This window comes from Callorhinus ursinus, unplaced genomic scaffold, assembly GCF_003265705.2.
Source record: "Callorhinus ursinus isolate GAN/ISIS: 27379988/994484 unplaced genomic scaffold, GSC_fseal_2.0 scaffold4, whole genome shotgun sequence".
NCBI lineage: Eukaryota > Metazoa > Chordata > Mammalia > Carnivora > Otariidae > Callorhinus > Callorhinus ursinus.
The window spans coordinates 58,529,184-58,545,965 of record NW_027397066.1 but is presented as its reverse complement, the minus strand read 5'-3'; the positions used below and the strand labels follow the sequence as shown (position 1 = coordinate 58,545,965).

General features: G+C 39.0%; 1 protein-coding gene across 2 annotated transcripts in view; it reads right to left on the bottom strand.

Annotated features, from left to right (window-relative positions):
• LOC112835512 (alpha-fetoprotein-like) overlaps positions 1-14,619 on the bottom strand; it is a 58,689-nt gene extending 44,070 nt beyond the window's left edge. For both annotated transcript variants that reach the window (XM_073891783.1, XM_025886985.2), the window contains exons 1-7: positions 14,510-14,619; positions 13,314-13,365; positions 13,032-13,173; positions 11,262-11,473; positions 6,051-6,183; positions 2,923-3,020; positions 1,713-1,842 (exon numbers count right to left, since the gene is read on the bottom strand). In XM_073891783.1, coding sequence (XP_073747884.1) covers positions 1,713-1,842; positions 2,923-3,020; positions 6,051-6,183; positions 11,262-11,473; positions 13,032-13,173; positions 13,314-13,365; positions 14,510-14,594 — 852 coding nt within the window. In that variant the 5' untranslated portion in view covers positions 14,595-14,619. The remainder of the gene's footprint in view (positions 1-1,712; positions 1,843-2,922; positions 3,021-6,050; positions 6,184-11,261; positions 11,474-13,031; positions 13,174-13,313; positions 13,366-14,509) is intronic.
• Positions 14,620-16,782: the final 2,163 nt, after the last annotated feature.

Here is a 16,782-nt window from a genome sequence, read left to right as displayed (position 1 = left end):
AGATTTTATTTATTTATTTGACACAGAGAGAGAGACAGCGAGAGAGGGAATACAAGCAGGGGGAGTGGGAGAGGGAGAAGCAGGCTTCCCGCTGAGCAGGGCGCCCTATATGGGGCTCAATCCCAGGACCCTGGGATCATGACCTGAGCCGAAGGCAGACGCTTAACTGACTGAGCCACCCAGGCGCCCCCATTTATAGTTATTTTATATTGCTTGCGAATATTAGAATACAATGAAATCATTAACGACTATTCTGGCATTCCTGACAAGGTGTAGAATTATAAATGGAGTTGCTGGTTTGGCACAGGTATTGTTTATGTGCTAAAGGATATTAGAGATTTGGTTTTGTTTTGTTTTGTTTTAATTATGATTGAGTCTGTCAGGCCCCCACTTTCTCTTTTATCTTCCCCCCAAGTTCACCTAATCTTCACATAAATAACATTCTAATTGCCTGTCCTGAAAGGCCAGGACTCCTTCTAAGTATGCAGGGGAGTGTTTCTTCCAGAACTAGTTGGGATTCCTGCCATACAGAGAGAAGTTCAAGAATGACATTATATTGTGTATCTCCAGGATGAAAGGGACGGTGACCGCGGCCACCCTTCCCAGTGGTCGGGCTGAATATGACACGGACTTGACAACCACCATAGGTACTAAAGAAGAGCTGTGGCCTGACCCCAACTCTGTTCCAACAAAGTAAATAGTTGAGGGCATAGAATCCGAGGGATGTTACTGAGTGTCTATGCAATGCCTTTCTATTTTAATTCCCATAGTTACTCATATCCCTTAATCTTTCATGGAATGGGACTAAAATAGTTGAAGGTGGGGGCTCCTGTCCATAAGAGTCATGGACATCCCCATGAAATTATGATACTAGTCCTTCTTTGTTGCTGCATTTTATTTATCATGATGAAACATTATTTAATTTTCTAACTTGCAGAATGAATAAGAACATGACTTGTAACCTCTGATTTACCAAAGCCTCATTGGGTTTTTGACAGTTACAATTTTCCCTTCTCTGGGATTTAGAGACTTTACACTTGGATGAGGGGCAGTTCTTGCCCCCAAACCCCAAGACCACATCTTTGTCCTGATGTTTCTTTTTTCCTCCAGGCTGATGTGGCCTGGGGCTCTGGGTTGCAATTCTGGGACTTGCTTGGGATTCAAAGGTGAACAAAATATAAACTCAGTTTGGAAGGAAATTAGAGGTCAGCTCTAAAAATTAAGGAATAACAGAATGAAGTGAAGAAAGACAGGATAAGTAAGGAAGAAAGGAAGGGAAGGAGGAGTGGGGAGAGAAAAGAAGTGGGGGAGGGAGGAAGAAAAAATCATCGCTTGAGGTGGGACGAGACAGGAGGGGAGACATGACTGGTAATTCTACTGGTAAGATTGAGAAATGCTCATTATTTTATTTTAGATTCATGACATACCATGGTCACCCTTGTTTAAGAACTGCAAGTTTTGGGGCACCTGGGTGGCTCAGTCGGTTAAACATCTGCCCCCAACTCAGGTCTTGATCTCAGGGTCCCAGGATTGAGCCCCCGTCTTGAGCTCTCTGCTCAGCGGGGAGGGGGAGTCAGCCTCTCCCTCTGCCCCTCCCCCTGCTTATGCTTCTCTCCTCTCTCTCTCTCTCAAATAAACAAAATCTTAAAAAAAAAAAGGAATTGCAAGATTTTCAAGACTGAGGTGAGTTTTAAGAAAGGAGAGGTTCTCACCCTGCCAAGTACACATGCTACTACATCTCCTTCACAACACGTCTGATGCAGATTTTTAATATCCACAGCCAGCCTGGCAATTTCAGAAAAGTCAGTTTTGGGTTGTTTTTTAGTCAGCAGAACCAATTCCCTGAAAAGAAAAATAAGTACATCTTAAACCGTATTTTGAATTCAATCCTTTCTAAAATTAGTTCTAGTTCATTGAGTAACCAAAATAATAGAAACACATTTGCAAATGTAGGAGGAAGAGAGTATATTTTAAATGCCTTCCATTTCTTCAGCGATAGAACTCAGAGCCACACAAAGATCTAAATCACAAAACAAACACCATTCAATTCATAATCATGCAAAATATAGTCATTTTCATCATTGAAATGATCACTTAAGAAGCTGAGTTGCTTAGATGGATAATTTGGAAATTTATCTGACCTGACTTTCCAAGTAAAATTCTTCATCATAAAGACATATATTTATCTGACCTGACTTTCCAAGTAAAATTCTTCATCATAAAGACATAAAGACATAAAGACAATAATTCTAAGAGTCTTGGGTCTCCCTTGCTTCTCCCGTTGACAACTGAGCAACATCCCCAAAATTTCTCTGGCAATCAGGAAAATGCGCCTGCCTTATAAAGAGAACTAAGCTTCCATCCAGCCCAATGCTGTCCCAGATTAGGCAAGAAGGTGATATAAGGAAGGATACATCCCTTCACAGTAAACTTGGACAGAAATACAATCTGGGCCAGGAAAGAGGCACACTGAGTAACATCAAATTCTCCTCACCCCATACTCTTCCATCTCCACCCACAAAACACCACTAGATTTTTCTGTTCTGCATGACACTAGAGCCAAAATCTTTCCTATCTTCCCAGAGAAAAGAATACATTTTGTCTGCCAGGCTTTATCAGGTGGAACAATTAAGAGCCTGCATCTTCATGTACAGAATCTTTTGTGCGCTAAGGCAGAGATAAGGGGTCTGAGCAGATGGAAGAAACTGAGGCAGGAGACAGTGGATAGAGATGAGGATTGTGTAGTTTCAAGCCCAGCTCTATGTGCCCTATTGAAAAGGCAAGTAGCATAGGTGTAGAGAAAGGAAGCAGGTTTGCATTGAGAGACATTATTAAATTAAAAAAAATGATTTTTCAAATGAGTTTGATCAAATGGGGTGATCCAACAGCAACAGAGTTCACATATGTCAATCAGTAACTTACACTGCTTTTGCTACTTTGTGGTTGAATTTAATCCCAATTTCACATAAATGGTGATGCCTCAAAGATATTTCTCTAACGTATTTTCTGATGGGTTCTAGCTATAAGTAGAAAAACACTCATCAAAGAAATGTGGTTGTAACAGCAAAAGTTACTCTTGTCATTAGTAAACAGGAAAGAAAAGGAAAAGTTGTTTATCTCCTCAAAATTAGAAAGTCCTTACTGTCTTATTTAAAAGAGACCAAATGCAAAAGCACAATGTCGTTTGTTTGTTGGTTGGTTTGTTTTATAAAATAGCATCTTACTTCCCAGAGATCACTTGTTCTAGAACCTCAAACGTTTGGAATAAAAAAAAGACATGAAATTGAGCAAACAAAAATCCAGAGAGCCACAAGAATAAATTTCAATAAAGTCTTACAGTTGTATTTTGTTTTTATCAAGTTACTAGCTCTGTCATCTTGGACATGTCTCCTACTGCTTATCTAAAATATATGCTCCAGTTCGGCAATATACATTAATGAAGTCCCCCCCAAATATGTTCATAATTTTTAAACCAGGATTTTTACTTTGGAAACTATCACAAATAAATTCTTCTACATAAATAAAAACACAATTATTAAAAAAGAAGAACATGCATGTTTTGTTACAATGGCAACATTTTGGAGACAAATAAAATGTCTCAACAGCAGGGTGATGGTAAAATAAATAATGGCACATTAATTTTGACAAAATGTATACTTCTAATAAAAAGTAGATATATTTAAATCTCAAATCAAAACTAGATATTCATTGTGATCACAACAATGTACAAAATAAAATCTGTGAACGGAAAAATGAATGAAAGGAAATATACTAAAATTGGTATCTCTGTGTGCTGGGAATATTAGTAATATTTTAAAATTTCAGAACAGCTCTGTATTTTCACTTAAAACATTATAATGACCATAGATTATTTTTACTTTGGCTAACTATATCTTACAGTGCTTTTTTTTTTAAATTTTTTATTGTTATGTTAATCACCATATATTACATCATTTGTTTTGGTGTACTGTTCCATGATTCATTGTTCATAACACCCAGTGCTCCATGCAGAATGTGCCCTCCTTAATACCCATCACCAGGCTAACCCATCCCCCTACCCTCATCCCCCCTAGAACCCTCAGTTTGTTTTTCAGGGTCCATCATCTCTCCTGGTTCGTCTCCCTTACAGTGCTATTTTTAAGAACAAGTTAAAAAATATATACAAAGGCAATATTCAAACCACAAAACTAGCACAATAATTATAATTTAATTTAGTAATTATTAAATATAACTAATTATATTTTATAATTAATTATAAATGTAATTATTACTTTAATCCTTATTTTGTTGTAGTATATGCATTTAAAATCTAGTACAAACAAGCTTGTCTACTTCTTCAAGAGTCTCTGAAGACTTAACTCATAAAGCACATTCTCTAATCATAAACACAATTTTTACACACTTGGTTATGTCATTTTCTCTGAGGAATAAGCAAGAACCATTAGGAATGGACATCCAGGAAGCAGCAATACTGGAAAGATCATAAAGTAGGGTAGAAGAGGGAAGAACTCTTGGCTAACTTTATAGGGGCATGTTATACATTAAGGAAAATTCTCCACTGAGAAGGGTTAAGATTAAGAAAACTTAAAAGAGTAAGCACAACTTACTTTAAAAAAAAAGCTTAACCTCCACAAAAAAGTTCATTCTTTAGAAATGTGAAGTAATGAGATATAAGTCTGCATGATCATTTGTTTTTTCTGTTCTTCATTAATATAAACCTAAAAGGAAAAAAAAGACTGTCCTGCTTAGGAATTCAGAATTGATTTCTGAAAAAGTCACTAGGAGACAAATGGAGAGGGAGGTAATATAGTAAAGTTCTCTATGATAATGATAATATCTTTAATGATAACAGCAATAATTATTGAGTACTGAGCATGTGACAGAAACTCTCTAGATACATTATTTAATTTCTTAGCCAAGGTAGATGATGAGGAGCTCGATAGGAAAAATGGGTTGAGAAGAATAGAGAAATAGGGGTTTTGAGGAATATGAGACAAATTTGCACTGAGAAGATCAAAGAAAACAGTAAGAATAAAGTGGCACTGCATTTAGTCTTGAGGAATTCATCAAAATAACTATCAAACTACTACTCATTTCAGTACAACCTTTGGAAAATCCATCTGGTGCCCTCTCTAGTAAAGATGGTCATTTTATGTTGATATTTGAAACCTTTAAGGAGATATGGGAAAAGTTCTTTTATCTTAGAACTAATCACTGATTTACATCTCTTCAATGAAAGAGAAAAGGCCACATGGTTAAAATTAAGTGTGATAGATTGTATTTTCCAATGATGGCTGCAGCGATATCTTCTATCCTGGGCTCTTCTTACAGTGAGACTTTGACAATCTTCCCATCAAGAGGTACAGTATATATACTCTCCTTTTTTAAACCGGTGAGGTTTTATGGTGTTTCAACCAATGGTGTATGACAGAAGTAACTTCTGAGGCTAGCTCATAAAAAGGCCATGTAGCTTCTGCTTTAGCCACTAGAATATGCATTCTTGAAGACTTTGGCTATATGTAAGCAATCCAGCTGCCCTGAGGCTACCATGCTGTGGGCAATCCCAAACTAGCCAAGGCAGAGAGACCACGTGGAGAGGCCCTGAGACTCTATGAGAAGAAAGCGATGTTGAGCTAGCCCCCAGGTGCTTCAGCTCCCCAGAGTTCTACCACAAGAAAGATCATGAGCCAGAACTGCCCAGATAGCCCTTCCTGAACTCCTGACCCACAGAAATCATGAGAGATAATAATATGATTGTTGTTGGCTTGAGTCGATAAATTTTGGGGTGTTTTGATGTGCAACAATAGTAACTTGAATATTAAATACTTATGATGAAGTAATGTCTATGCTAAATCATACTTTTCAAATTGTAATAACAATATGAATTGCCTCAGGATCTTGTTACAATGAAGTCTTACTTAGTAGATCTGGAGAAGAACTTCAGATTCTGCATTTCCAGTGAGCTGCCCGGTGATGCATATGCTGCTCGTCCATAGTCCACACTTTGCAGAGCAAGGCTCTAAATAACAGTTGACATATGAATATTTTACCTTTATCTGGAAGCATTCAGTTTTATTTTCTTCTTGGCACCATGACTGAATAGCTGTTTCATAGCAAGTAGACATGGTCAGAATAGTGGGTCCATACAAGAATGGATGCTTTCGAGACGTTTCATAAATGTACCTGTAATTTGGAAAATATGAAGTTGTGTAATTTAGATTTCAAGAATATGTGCCAACACTGTTTCTTCATCTAATTTTGTTGACCTGGACTTCTAGAATTTCATGGTGAAAGAGATGAGGTAGCATGATACGTAAACACATCTCATGTTCACGCCACTCTGGACAGATCACTGTGAAGTTAGTCAGACATTCACTGAATGCTCATGAAATGACCAACTGTAACTTCCAGGCTGGTGGGGAAAGAAAAAGTAACTAAAACTTGTCATTTTTATATAAGAAGTAGAAGATAGAAAGTTCAGTAGTCCAAACTGAATTGTAAATGCCAGATTGTACAGCTGGTGCAGGAGGATTAAATTTAGAATCTATTAGTGATGGGGGAGGAGTCTCTCAAGATCATCCAGAAGTTCTTTCTAGACTGGGAAAGTTAAGGCCATTGTCCTCCAAGATATGCCCCTCAATATTTTGGTTGTTACTAAGTCCCCTGTCTTTATTTCCCTCTCTAGTTCATTCATTCCTCACACTCCAAGAGCCGGGGCATCAGCTCTGCCTTTCAGTTGTAATACATATCTCCTCCTATTTTTGCAATTGCTCAAAAGACCCCACAGACACACATGCAAAAACATTCATCAAGATGACATTATAGGCAAAAACTGGCTCAATGCTCACACAGAGCCATTTTCTTTTCCTGTGTGCACAGTGAGACTCCTTTCCCAGGCTCCCTTGCAGTTAGGTTGAGAACATGTAACTGAGTTCTGGATGATGAAATATGAATGAATATGCTCCACACCACTCTGAGGTGTGGCTGTTAATGTCTCAGCACAGTTCCCTGCTCTCTCTTTTTCTGTTTCACAGTGACCTGGGAAACACATGCTTCAGATAATAGAGAGATGGAAACATCTGGCATTCCCGAGTTACCCCTTGGAGAATTGTCAGGAGCTGAGGCAAGTTAGAGAAAGAGGAGCTGCCAAGTGTCAGAGTAGCCAACTAAAACAAAATAAAAGTAACACTCAAGACTTTAATCACTTATTGGGATAGTTTGAGCAAGAGGTTGAACTGGAGAAAGGGCTGACTCCCCAACCTCTCCCCCTGTCCACTTTCCCTCCATGATCCCATACCAGTACTGGCCGAGGATGAGGTAGAGCACCACAGACTCGGGGATGGCTTTCTCCTGTGGGATTCCCAAACAAAAGACTCCTGTGGTTTTAAGGACCCTGGGGCAGGGCAGGAAGAAGAGGAAAAAGGACTGGGAGTGGGAAAGCCCTGAGGGCTGAGCCAAAGTGCACCGAAGTCTGTCCAAGTTTCTCCCTCCATCCCCCCCAGTGAGGAAGTCACAGCAGGGCTGGGCTAGGAATGAAGCTCTGCACAAAAACATGGCTGGTATGGGGGGAGGGAGGAACCCAGCCCTTGACTACAGCTCCTTCAGAGACTGAAATGTGTTTTGTCCCAGTCTGGTGTGGGAAGGGCAGCTTGCCCCTCTGAGGCCTGTGATCCATAATTGCCTATTGTCAGGCCTGAAAAAAAAAAAAAAAAATCATGCCCAGGATTCAACTAGGAGCCAGAAAGAGCCAAAGAGAACCACCCAATTTAGACTATGATATGAAAAAGAAATCTTTACCGAATTCAGCCAATATTTAGGATTTTAGGATTTATTTATAAATTTAGGATTTCCTTGTGACCACAGCACAGCTTAGTCCATCCTGATTATTATGGTACTATCCTTAATTCAAGTTTATGATATAATATCTGTAAAGTAGGCCAATATCACCAGAAAAAGGGTGACACCAGAAAACCAGGTTTTCAACATTGAAAGGAAAGGATAATGGAGGAAGTGATAGAAAGAATAGGGACTTGGTTCATGTTTTAACTTGCTCCCACCCTAAGTTCCTTGGATAATACATAAATCTGTATGCCTGCTCCTTTGGAATCTAACGCCAAGTCCTTTTGGGATCCCAGAGAAGAATACAGCTGCAGAAACCGCTGAAGTCAAATGAAAAATTTCTACTGTTGCCTTCCCTGGAATGATTGAAAAAGCAATTATATCTCATGACAAATAGCCAAGGAAATGCTTAACATATTTTAATAGACATTTCTGAGTGCTACAGAGTCTAAGAGACAAAATCCCACCCAAGAAGGTGGCTAGAGTTTCTGGAGTCAGGGACTATATCCATATGTGACTTCATCAGAAGAGTATTTCTTGCTGCTCTCTGACCAGATAGGGAAGAGTGGTGCCCTCACAGAAGACAGGAGTTTTGCAGGAGACCTGAAGCATTAACCAAACATCAACAGAGACCTTATCTGACAACTGGTGTGTAGCAATCCCGTGGTAACATTTCCTTTCGGTTAAAAGTACAAAATCTTTTCTCGTGGGTGGATGACCGAGGTGGTGGCCATCAGAGTTGTTTACCAGAGATTTCCAGATCCCCCTTTTCAGGCAAATGGTAGGATTGTGCATTCCCACCCCCTCTGAGGTGACATATGACAATGGGACTTGCTGGTTAATGATGTGTGAGAAGAAATGATGAGTGTTGCTTCTAAACAAGCTTAAGAAGCAATGCATGATTTATTATCATCCCCTTCCCTTGCCATAGTAATCAAAGAAGCAAGTGTTGAGATGGTGACTTTGTCAACCTAGGTCCCTAAGTGACTATGAAAAGCAGACCTCCTACCAATCTACATTGGACAGATAGCATGAGTGGGGGGAAAAAAACACCTTTTGTTATATTGAGCTGCTGAAAATTAGAGATTATTTGCTACCAAACTAAAGTTAACTTATCCTGGGATTATTACTTTTGCTTTTTAAAAACCTATAAAAGAAAAAAATCATCCACAAATCATGGAGGGAGAAAAATAGGCCAAATAATAGAACTGAACATTATTCATTAGCAAGACTTAGAAAAGTCCGTCCGCACTTCCCCCCAATAAACCTTCCTCATTCTCACCAAGGGGCCCCAAACCCCTGGAAGTTTAGTCAATAGGCTTCTATCAGCAGAGTTTCTCAAGCCCAACTTGTAGAAACAGAACAGACCAGCAGAACTGATATTATCAACGTACACCTGCCTCCCAACATAAGGCAAAATTTTTGGTCAATATGAAATTTCACCAAAGCCATTCAATACCTCTGCTCTTTATTGTGTATGCTGAATTAAGGGTTTATTTTTGTGCTACAGTAACAGTTCCCTTAGAAGATATTCAATATGAGCCAATCCAATTTCGAATCTCCAAAGTTTAACTTAGTATAAGGAAAAGCTTTCTAATAATTAGAGCCATTTAAAAAATGGAATGTCCCTATTGTAAGGTAACATAGGGTCACGCTTGATTGGAAGTCAGGTTCTATAGTCAGACTTACAATAGAGGCTTACAATAATTAAAACTGCTATTGAAAATTCCTTAGATAATCCAAAGGCACAATAACTATGGTTTTGTGTATTTGTAGACTATGCTATATTGTGAAAAATCTGAAAGAGCTGACTTCTCCAGCCAGCTCTGATATATGTTACTGTTTCCTTGGTTGAGAATTAAATGAAGTTGTTGCTTTATAAGTATGAGACAAATAATTAGAAAATTATTTTTCCTTGAATAATTATAGTTGTCTGCACATAAATTAAGATTAGCATTTAAACTAATTGCTTAATATTGACTTCATTGTAAATATTCAAGAAGAGATTAGATTCACTGCATGAGTATTGGTTAGATTTTGTAACCTCTGAATATTCAACCTGAACCTGATTTTATAATTCTCTATTAGAGTGGAAGCACTACAGTAAATAGGTAGCTGGGTCCTATTTTGGTTCCCATCTGGTTGCCCCTGATGTCAGACAAGTTGGAACCTGCCCAGTCCCCATTCCTTAGTTCTTTCTTTCCCCCTTTTTTTAAAGATTTATTTATTAATTTGAGAGAGAGCGCGCATGCACACACATGCATGCAAGCAGTGGGGAGGGGCAGAGAGTCTTAAGCAGACTCCACCCTGACCGCAGAGCCCGACGCAGGGCTCGATCTTGAGACCCTGAGATCATGACCTGAGCTGAAACCAAGAGTTGGACACTTAACCGACTAAGCCACCAGACACCCCAGTCCTTTCTACCTAAGTGGCTAGGGCCAATTAATTTCTTCTTGAAGGCTCAGTAATGTCTGGGGGCAATTCTGTCCCCACATGGGTGAATTAAAGGAGTTTACATTATGCAACATCAAGTCACCCTGTCCGCTCATTCATCTCTGGTCTAAAGTTTCATGTCTCAAATCTGAAATCAAATCACTACCATCCTCCTTGCCCTCTAGAACCAGCAATCAGATCATTGCCTTATTCCCTTTGTCTGAGCCTGTCTTGATAAGATGGCTAGAATTGCACTCCCTGAGAACTAAAGTTTTTCGTTTCTCTTATCATTTCTACCTCTCTAGGCATTGGTTTCCTGCCTCTAAACCCTAGCCACTTGCTCGCACCCCTTTACAAATAGACCTCTATGTTCACTAGGAAAACAAAATAGGAGCTTGCCTACCCATTTGCTATAATGCTGTCCACTCCAGGTGGGAATTATAGAATCAGATATTATGAGTAGAAAACTCATCTCTGTCTAATCTGCAATTGTCACTTATTCTTAGGTTCCCAATGACAGGCTCTCTCCATGCCTATCAGATACCCTCTCTGCTATCCCTTGATGAATCTCCCAAATGCCAGCCTCTTGTCAGACCTATTACCTGCTCTCTGTCCCTAGTACTCCATTTATTATGCTTTGCCTACTTGCTGTACCTTTCAACATCATTTGCTACTGGTCTGACTAATCTAACCATTAAGGAAATGGGTCCTTTATATTGCCCTAGTAATTTTTAAAAATTATTTTTAAAATTTTTTTGTCCTGGTCATTTTTAATGTTTCTACAAACAGACATTTTCATGCCCTGTCAGGTTTACTGAGATTGTAATTGTCCTTCTGAGGGAGAAAAATATATATTGTAGGTCAAATTTTTACCTTATTTCATGTAATAAAGCATTGTGTTCTCAGAGGCCCATATATATATAAAAGATCAGTCTTCAAAATTGGAAAACACTCTTCTTCAGAGGGTATGGCAAGGAGAAATGACTTACCTCTCCTTCACTGACACTTGATTCACTTTGTCCATCTCACAGATCTGCTCAGGATTTGGAATTTGGAATATATCACTGTAATCTGCATCATCTTTTTTGTATAAGAGGAAGCACTTGAGTCTTGCTTTGTTATTTATATTGCAACAGTCAGAAAACTTCTGTTTGTCAGCCTTTCCTTGGTTATTACAAATGTGCTCTAGGAACATAGTCATCTGCAGGAGGAAATAATAATTTAAAGGGGAAGCATGTGTGATCTACATTCCTAGGAAAGTTAAAGAATTATTATCAAGAAAAGGCCACTGAGCATATGATCTTACACTCTGTATTTAATAATCCCTGGACATAGCTCTTTTGAGCAAAAGTTTTTTAGGTATGTAAGTCTAAATTCCCACATGCTAGACATGGACCAAATGGAACTTATCACTCTCTCCTTTCCAAAATAATTGTGATTTCAAATTCATTTTCATACAGTTGTTAAGAGGTATTAAACATAAGCCAGAATTCCAGAGCCTAATAAAATCAGGGTAATTTTTATAACTATCCACCAAGAAATAAATGTCATTTGCTTCCCTTGCTTCCTAATTGTTTTTAGTTTGGTTTCCATGGGAAGTTGTTTTAAGAATTGAACTCCGAGGCAGTGTGTATTCAGTGCCAAATATTCAAATGAAAATGTAATAATTCAGTTAGTTTTCAAATACCTTTGAGTGGCAGTAAATGTGTGGGATGCTGTAAGCTGCAAACAACATACATGTCCAGATTTCAGGAATAAAGGCAGAAAAAAAAGGCCATCTTTTGAAGTAGAAATAAGGAGTCACTATAAAATAAGTGAGACTAGTGACTGGCAGAAACACTTCATTTCCGATGTGTTTGTAGGGACGCCTGGGTGGTGCAGTCAATTAAGCAGCTGACTCTGGATTTTGGCTCAGGTCATGACCTCAGAGTCCTGGGATTGAGCCTCACCTAGGACTTCACGCTCAGCAGGGAGTCTTCTAGAGGATTCTGTTTCCCTCTACCTCTTCCCCTTCCCCAACTCTCTCTCTCTAAAATAAATAGATAGATCCTCTAAAAAATAAAATAAAATAAATAAAATGTGTTTCTAATTAGACTGATGGTTTTTCTATGTCCACTAAGAGTCTAGTAAGAGATAAGTTTTAGCCCCAAGAAGATGGAATAATAAAAAAAAAAAATTTACCAATAAAGAAGAAAACTGTTGATTTGTAATTTAAAATATGTGGCATGAGACAAGTGATCCAAAACATATGTAGATTGTACAAATATGTTAGTGTTCATCAAGAATTTGCTCATCATAAGATAGACATACTTTATGAGACAATAGTAATCCCCAAGATTTTCTACTAACTAGGAAAAAGAGCCCATAATGATATTCACTTCTTTCTTCCTTTTCATATACTCTTAGAAACTTTTTTAAATTAGTACTTTGATTTCCCAGGAACCTTTATATGATGATGTCAGATAAAAGTATTCCAGTGGGAGAGGCAGAGCAACCAACCAAAATGAACACATTGGTTGGCCTCTGCGTTATAATTCATTCTCTTGAGCATTTGGTTTCCTGAGTCTGATCTCCCAGAGATGAAATGAAGAACTGTAGGCTTATAAACCTACAAAGGTTGTATTTTGAGTGTGATTGATATACACATTGTTGCCTCAAAATCCCCTACTAATTCTTCAACATCCCACTTCATAACGACACCTTTTGGTTGGAATTTTAGTTTAAATAAGAGAGAGAAAGGCAAAACATGATTCACCTACCAATTGGTGAGAGCATTCTGATGGTGACTCATGTGACTTGAGGATCTTGCACTTCTCTGCAAGATCTACCAACTCTTCAGCTACGGTTTGTACTTCTTCATAAGTTAATTTCTGAAGAAACTGAGCAACCATAATGCTGGCGCTGAAACATAACACTTGTGAGAGTGTTAAAGATAAAATAGAACTTTTCCTCCATCATTGTTAGATCACTGGCCCTCTCCCCATTCCAAAATGATTGTGATTTCAAATTTCAGAGAAGAGAATGTTGATAACAAAACTCACATGTCTCTTAAGTTCTCCTGCAGATAATTCTGGCTATTAATGTGGCACAAGGCTGAAAAAAATGAGATTTTGTTTGCATAAGAGGATATTTTCAAAATTGAAATTTATAATTCTGAAATCCAAATTTATTCACTTATAAATTTTCAGATCTTTTTTATTTGCCATCAAAAATTAAAACAAATTTTACCAGACTTATCTTCACTTGTGTTTAAACTACATTCTGTGAATGACTTATTTCTATTCAAATATATTGTGTACTTGATATCTGTCATTAGCCCACAGATAAGTTGCATGTACTTGTGTTGACACACCTGAATTAATTAACATGATTTGGTTATTTAACTCTTTATATTAGAAGTTACTAGCATATCCAAGGAATACTAAGAAAATTAAAGTTTAACATTGGGAACAGACGTATAAACATTAGCACTTTGCCAGGCTTCATTTGGCAAAGACAATATCTCACCCATTCTGGATTTACTCATCAACTTTATCTTTCTTAACACCTCCACTCACCACACACACACACACACACACACACACACACACAAGTGTTCTCTATTGAAAACAGTATCTTCTTATACTAACAGCTTCTAGAGAGCTGAGCTGCTTTCTATTAAATAAAGAAACTATTATCATCTCTGATACGGGTAAAGGCTTTGGAGTCAGTTACTCTGAGTTCAATTTCTAGCTCTGATACTGAATGTGGCCTTGGGAAAATAGCTTAAGCTCTCAAAGTTTCTGGTTCTCTACCTAGAAAAATTAAATAAACTCTACCACATTGGATAGTTGTTAGGATTAAATGGAAACATACATGTGTAGCGCCGAGCACAGCACCTAGCACAGAATAGGTCCTGAAGAATGTAGCTCATAATATTATTCCTGCTACTATAAACACAGTTGCTTTATCCAGAATCATTTACCCAATTTCAAACACAAGTTTGAAATGTATCTTTCCCTCACCTAGAGTGAAGTAAGGCTAAAGCGAGATCTTCCTCTGTGTGTTGCCTCAATATATTAGCTCTCTTTCTGCATCCCTTCCACAAATTAATTTCTAGCAATTTCCAATGACTCTGTTGACAATGATGAGCACTGAGGAAGATAAGCCTTTCCTTATATTTTAATATATATTTTAGTAGTCATCATGCCTTATGTCCTGGCACATGGGATGTATAGATTGTAAACAGGATCCCTACCTGCAGCTAGTAAACTTCTCAGAAGAGTTTGACATTGAACGTAGCTGAAGAAAACAAGAAAACATATGGGTCTAAGAGTCTTCATTGTTCCAGATGAACCTTTAAAGAAGGTGCTCTATCATCTGAAAGAACTGAAGAATCCTTTTTATACTCTTTTCAAGGAATTACTATTAATAATTAACCTTTTCCTGGTGAATATTTTTTCTAGGCCAGTACGACCCTGATAAAATTGAAGAAATTCATGACAATGGAGAAATATTGCTAATGGATGGCATTCATTAATGAATACTGGATTTTAAAATGTGTCATGTCAATCTACTTGTTTTTTTCAAGATTATACCATGTAGGCCTTGTAGTAATCAATAAGCACCTTTGGTACAGATCTCATTTCCTGGGAATGCCTGTTGACACGGACAAAGTTCTGAAGTGGCAGGAGGGAAGGTAAACATGTACTACCACAAATTCAGATAAATGGTTAAAGCCCTGGTTCCAGTGCTGGGCACATTTTCAAGTCCCAGGGGTGGGGGGTGCATAGGCCTTGGGAGCAAACCCAAGGAAATGGTACCTAACTTATTGAGTGTTTATTGTGAGGCTGGTGCTTTATATGACTATTTTTAGACAACAATATTCTTCTTTCTTGAATAAGAAATTAAGATTCAGGATCATATAGGCCTGTCCTCCATACTAGGTAGCCACCTAAAAGTGGCACCTGGAAGACTTGAGTTCTGGAACAGGCCAGGAATACTTTGTGCAGTCTGTCGAAAGGCCATAAAGCAGCACTGGCGAGGGTGAACCGAGACAAGTGCATGGGCAGCCTCTTGGCCCAGTAGCTGTATGAGATTGAGAGCATCATGAAACTCAAAGTCAGACATGGGGATGACATGGAGCTGCTGGACCAGTGAAGACATCAGGATGCAAATGTGCAGATGAAGCGACCCCTGGTGCTGAAGGCGCTCTATGAGAAATGGGAGTTGACAATGAAATTGGGCCTTTTCACCTCTCAATTCAAGGAATGAACTTTTTCGATGACCCAGCATAGGCAACCAGGAATCACTTCCAAGTGCATGTAGCTCTTGAGGCTTATATCTGAGGCAGACCCAGAGGACCTGGATTTGCCTTGCCAGGTCAGGGCCTACCCACAGGACTGAGAAGCCAGCCAAAAGCAGCACTTGGGAGCCTCAAGTTCTGGGGAGGCTTGGGAACACACCATGCAGCCTGTCTATGGGGTACAGGTGGAGGAGTCTGGACTGCTTTGCAAGGCCGTAGCTTGTTGGGCTATGGGAATATCCTTCACTAAGAGATACCTGGGAGCCTTGACAAAGCTGGACACCTTGCAAGGGCTGATTCCAGCATGCCGACCATGGTATCCTCAATGGGAGACACTTGGGGGTCGTGTTTGTTACAGTAGCCTGGGACTTCAGAAAATAGGCAGACCTGAAGCACTTGGATCACCCTGCCATGTTGGAAACAGGAAGAAACAGAAAATTTGAGCAGACCAATTACCAGCGATGACATTGAATCAGTAACCAAAAACTCCCGACAAACAGAAGTCCAGGGCCGGATGGCTTCACAGGCAAATTCTACCAAACATTTAGAGAAGAGTTAATACCTATTTGAAGCAGGAGGACTAGGTTCTTGTCTCACAGAGTACAAGAATCAATCGCATGGACAAAGGAAAGTGAGCAAAGCAATAGAGTTTTAAGTAAAGATACAGAAAAAACCCTCAGGAGTGGGAGGGGTCCTGACAGGGTTGCCAACATGGGCCTCCACCGACATTCTTATTACCTTAACATTCTTTTTTTTTTCTTTAAAGATTTTTATTTATTTATTTATTTATTTATTTATTTGAGAGAGAGGGAATGAGAGATAGAGAGCACGAGAGGGAAGAGGGTCAGAGGGAGAAGCAGACTCCCCGCTGAGCAGGGAGCCTGATGTGGGACTGGATCCCAGGACTCCAGGATCATGACCTGAGCCGAAGGCAGTCGCTTAACCAACTGAGCCACCCAGGCGCCCCTTACCTTAACATTCTTGTGATGTCTTGGTTTGAGTAAGGACTGGTGATAACATCTTTAATAGCTTACTTCTACTTTGGGGTCTGGTTACTCTTTATTGGTCACAATGTGACTGCCATAAAAAGACCCCATCTCTGACGCCCCCGGCAGCGTGGTCTGGTTTGTTCCCTTATCTCTGATTTCACTGTGCCTCAGCATTTCTGGGATTTTTGGAGAGCCTATTTCTCCCTACCTAGCCGCACCTGCTCCTTAGTCATATTC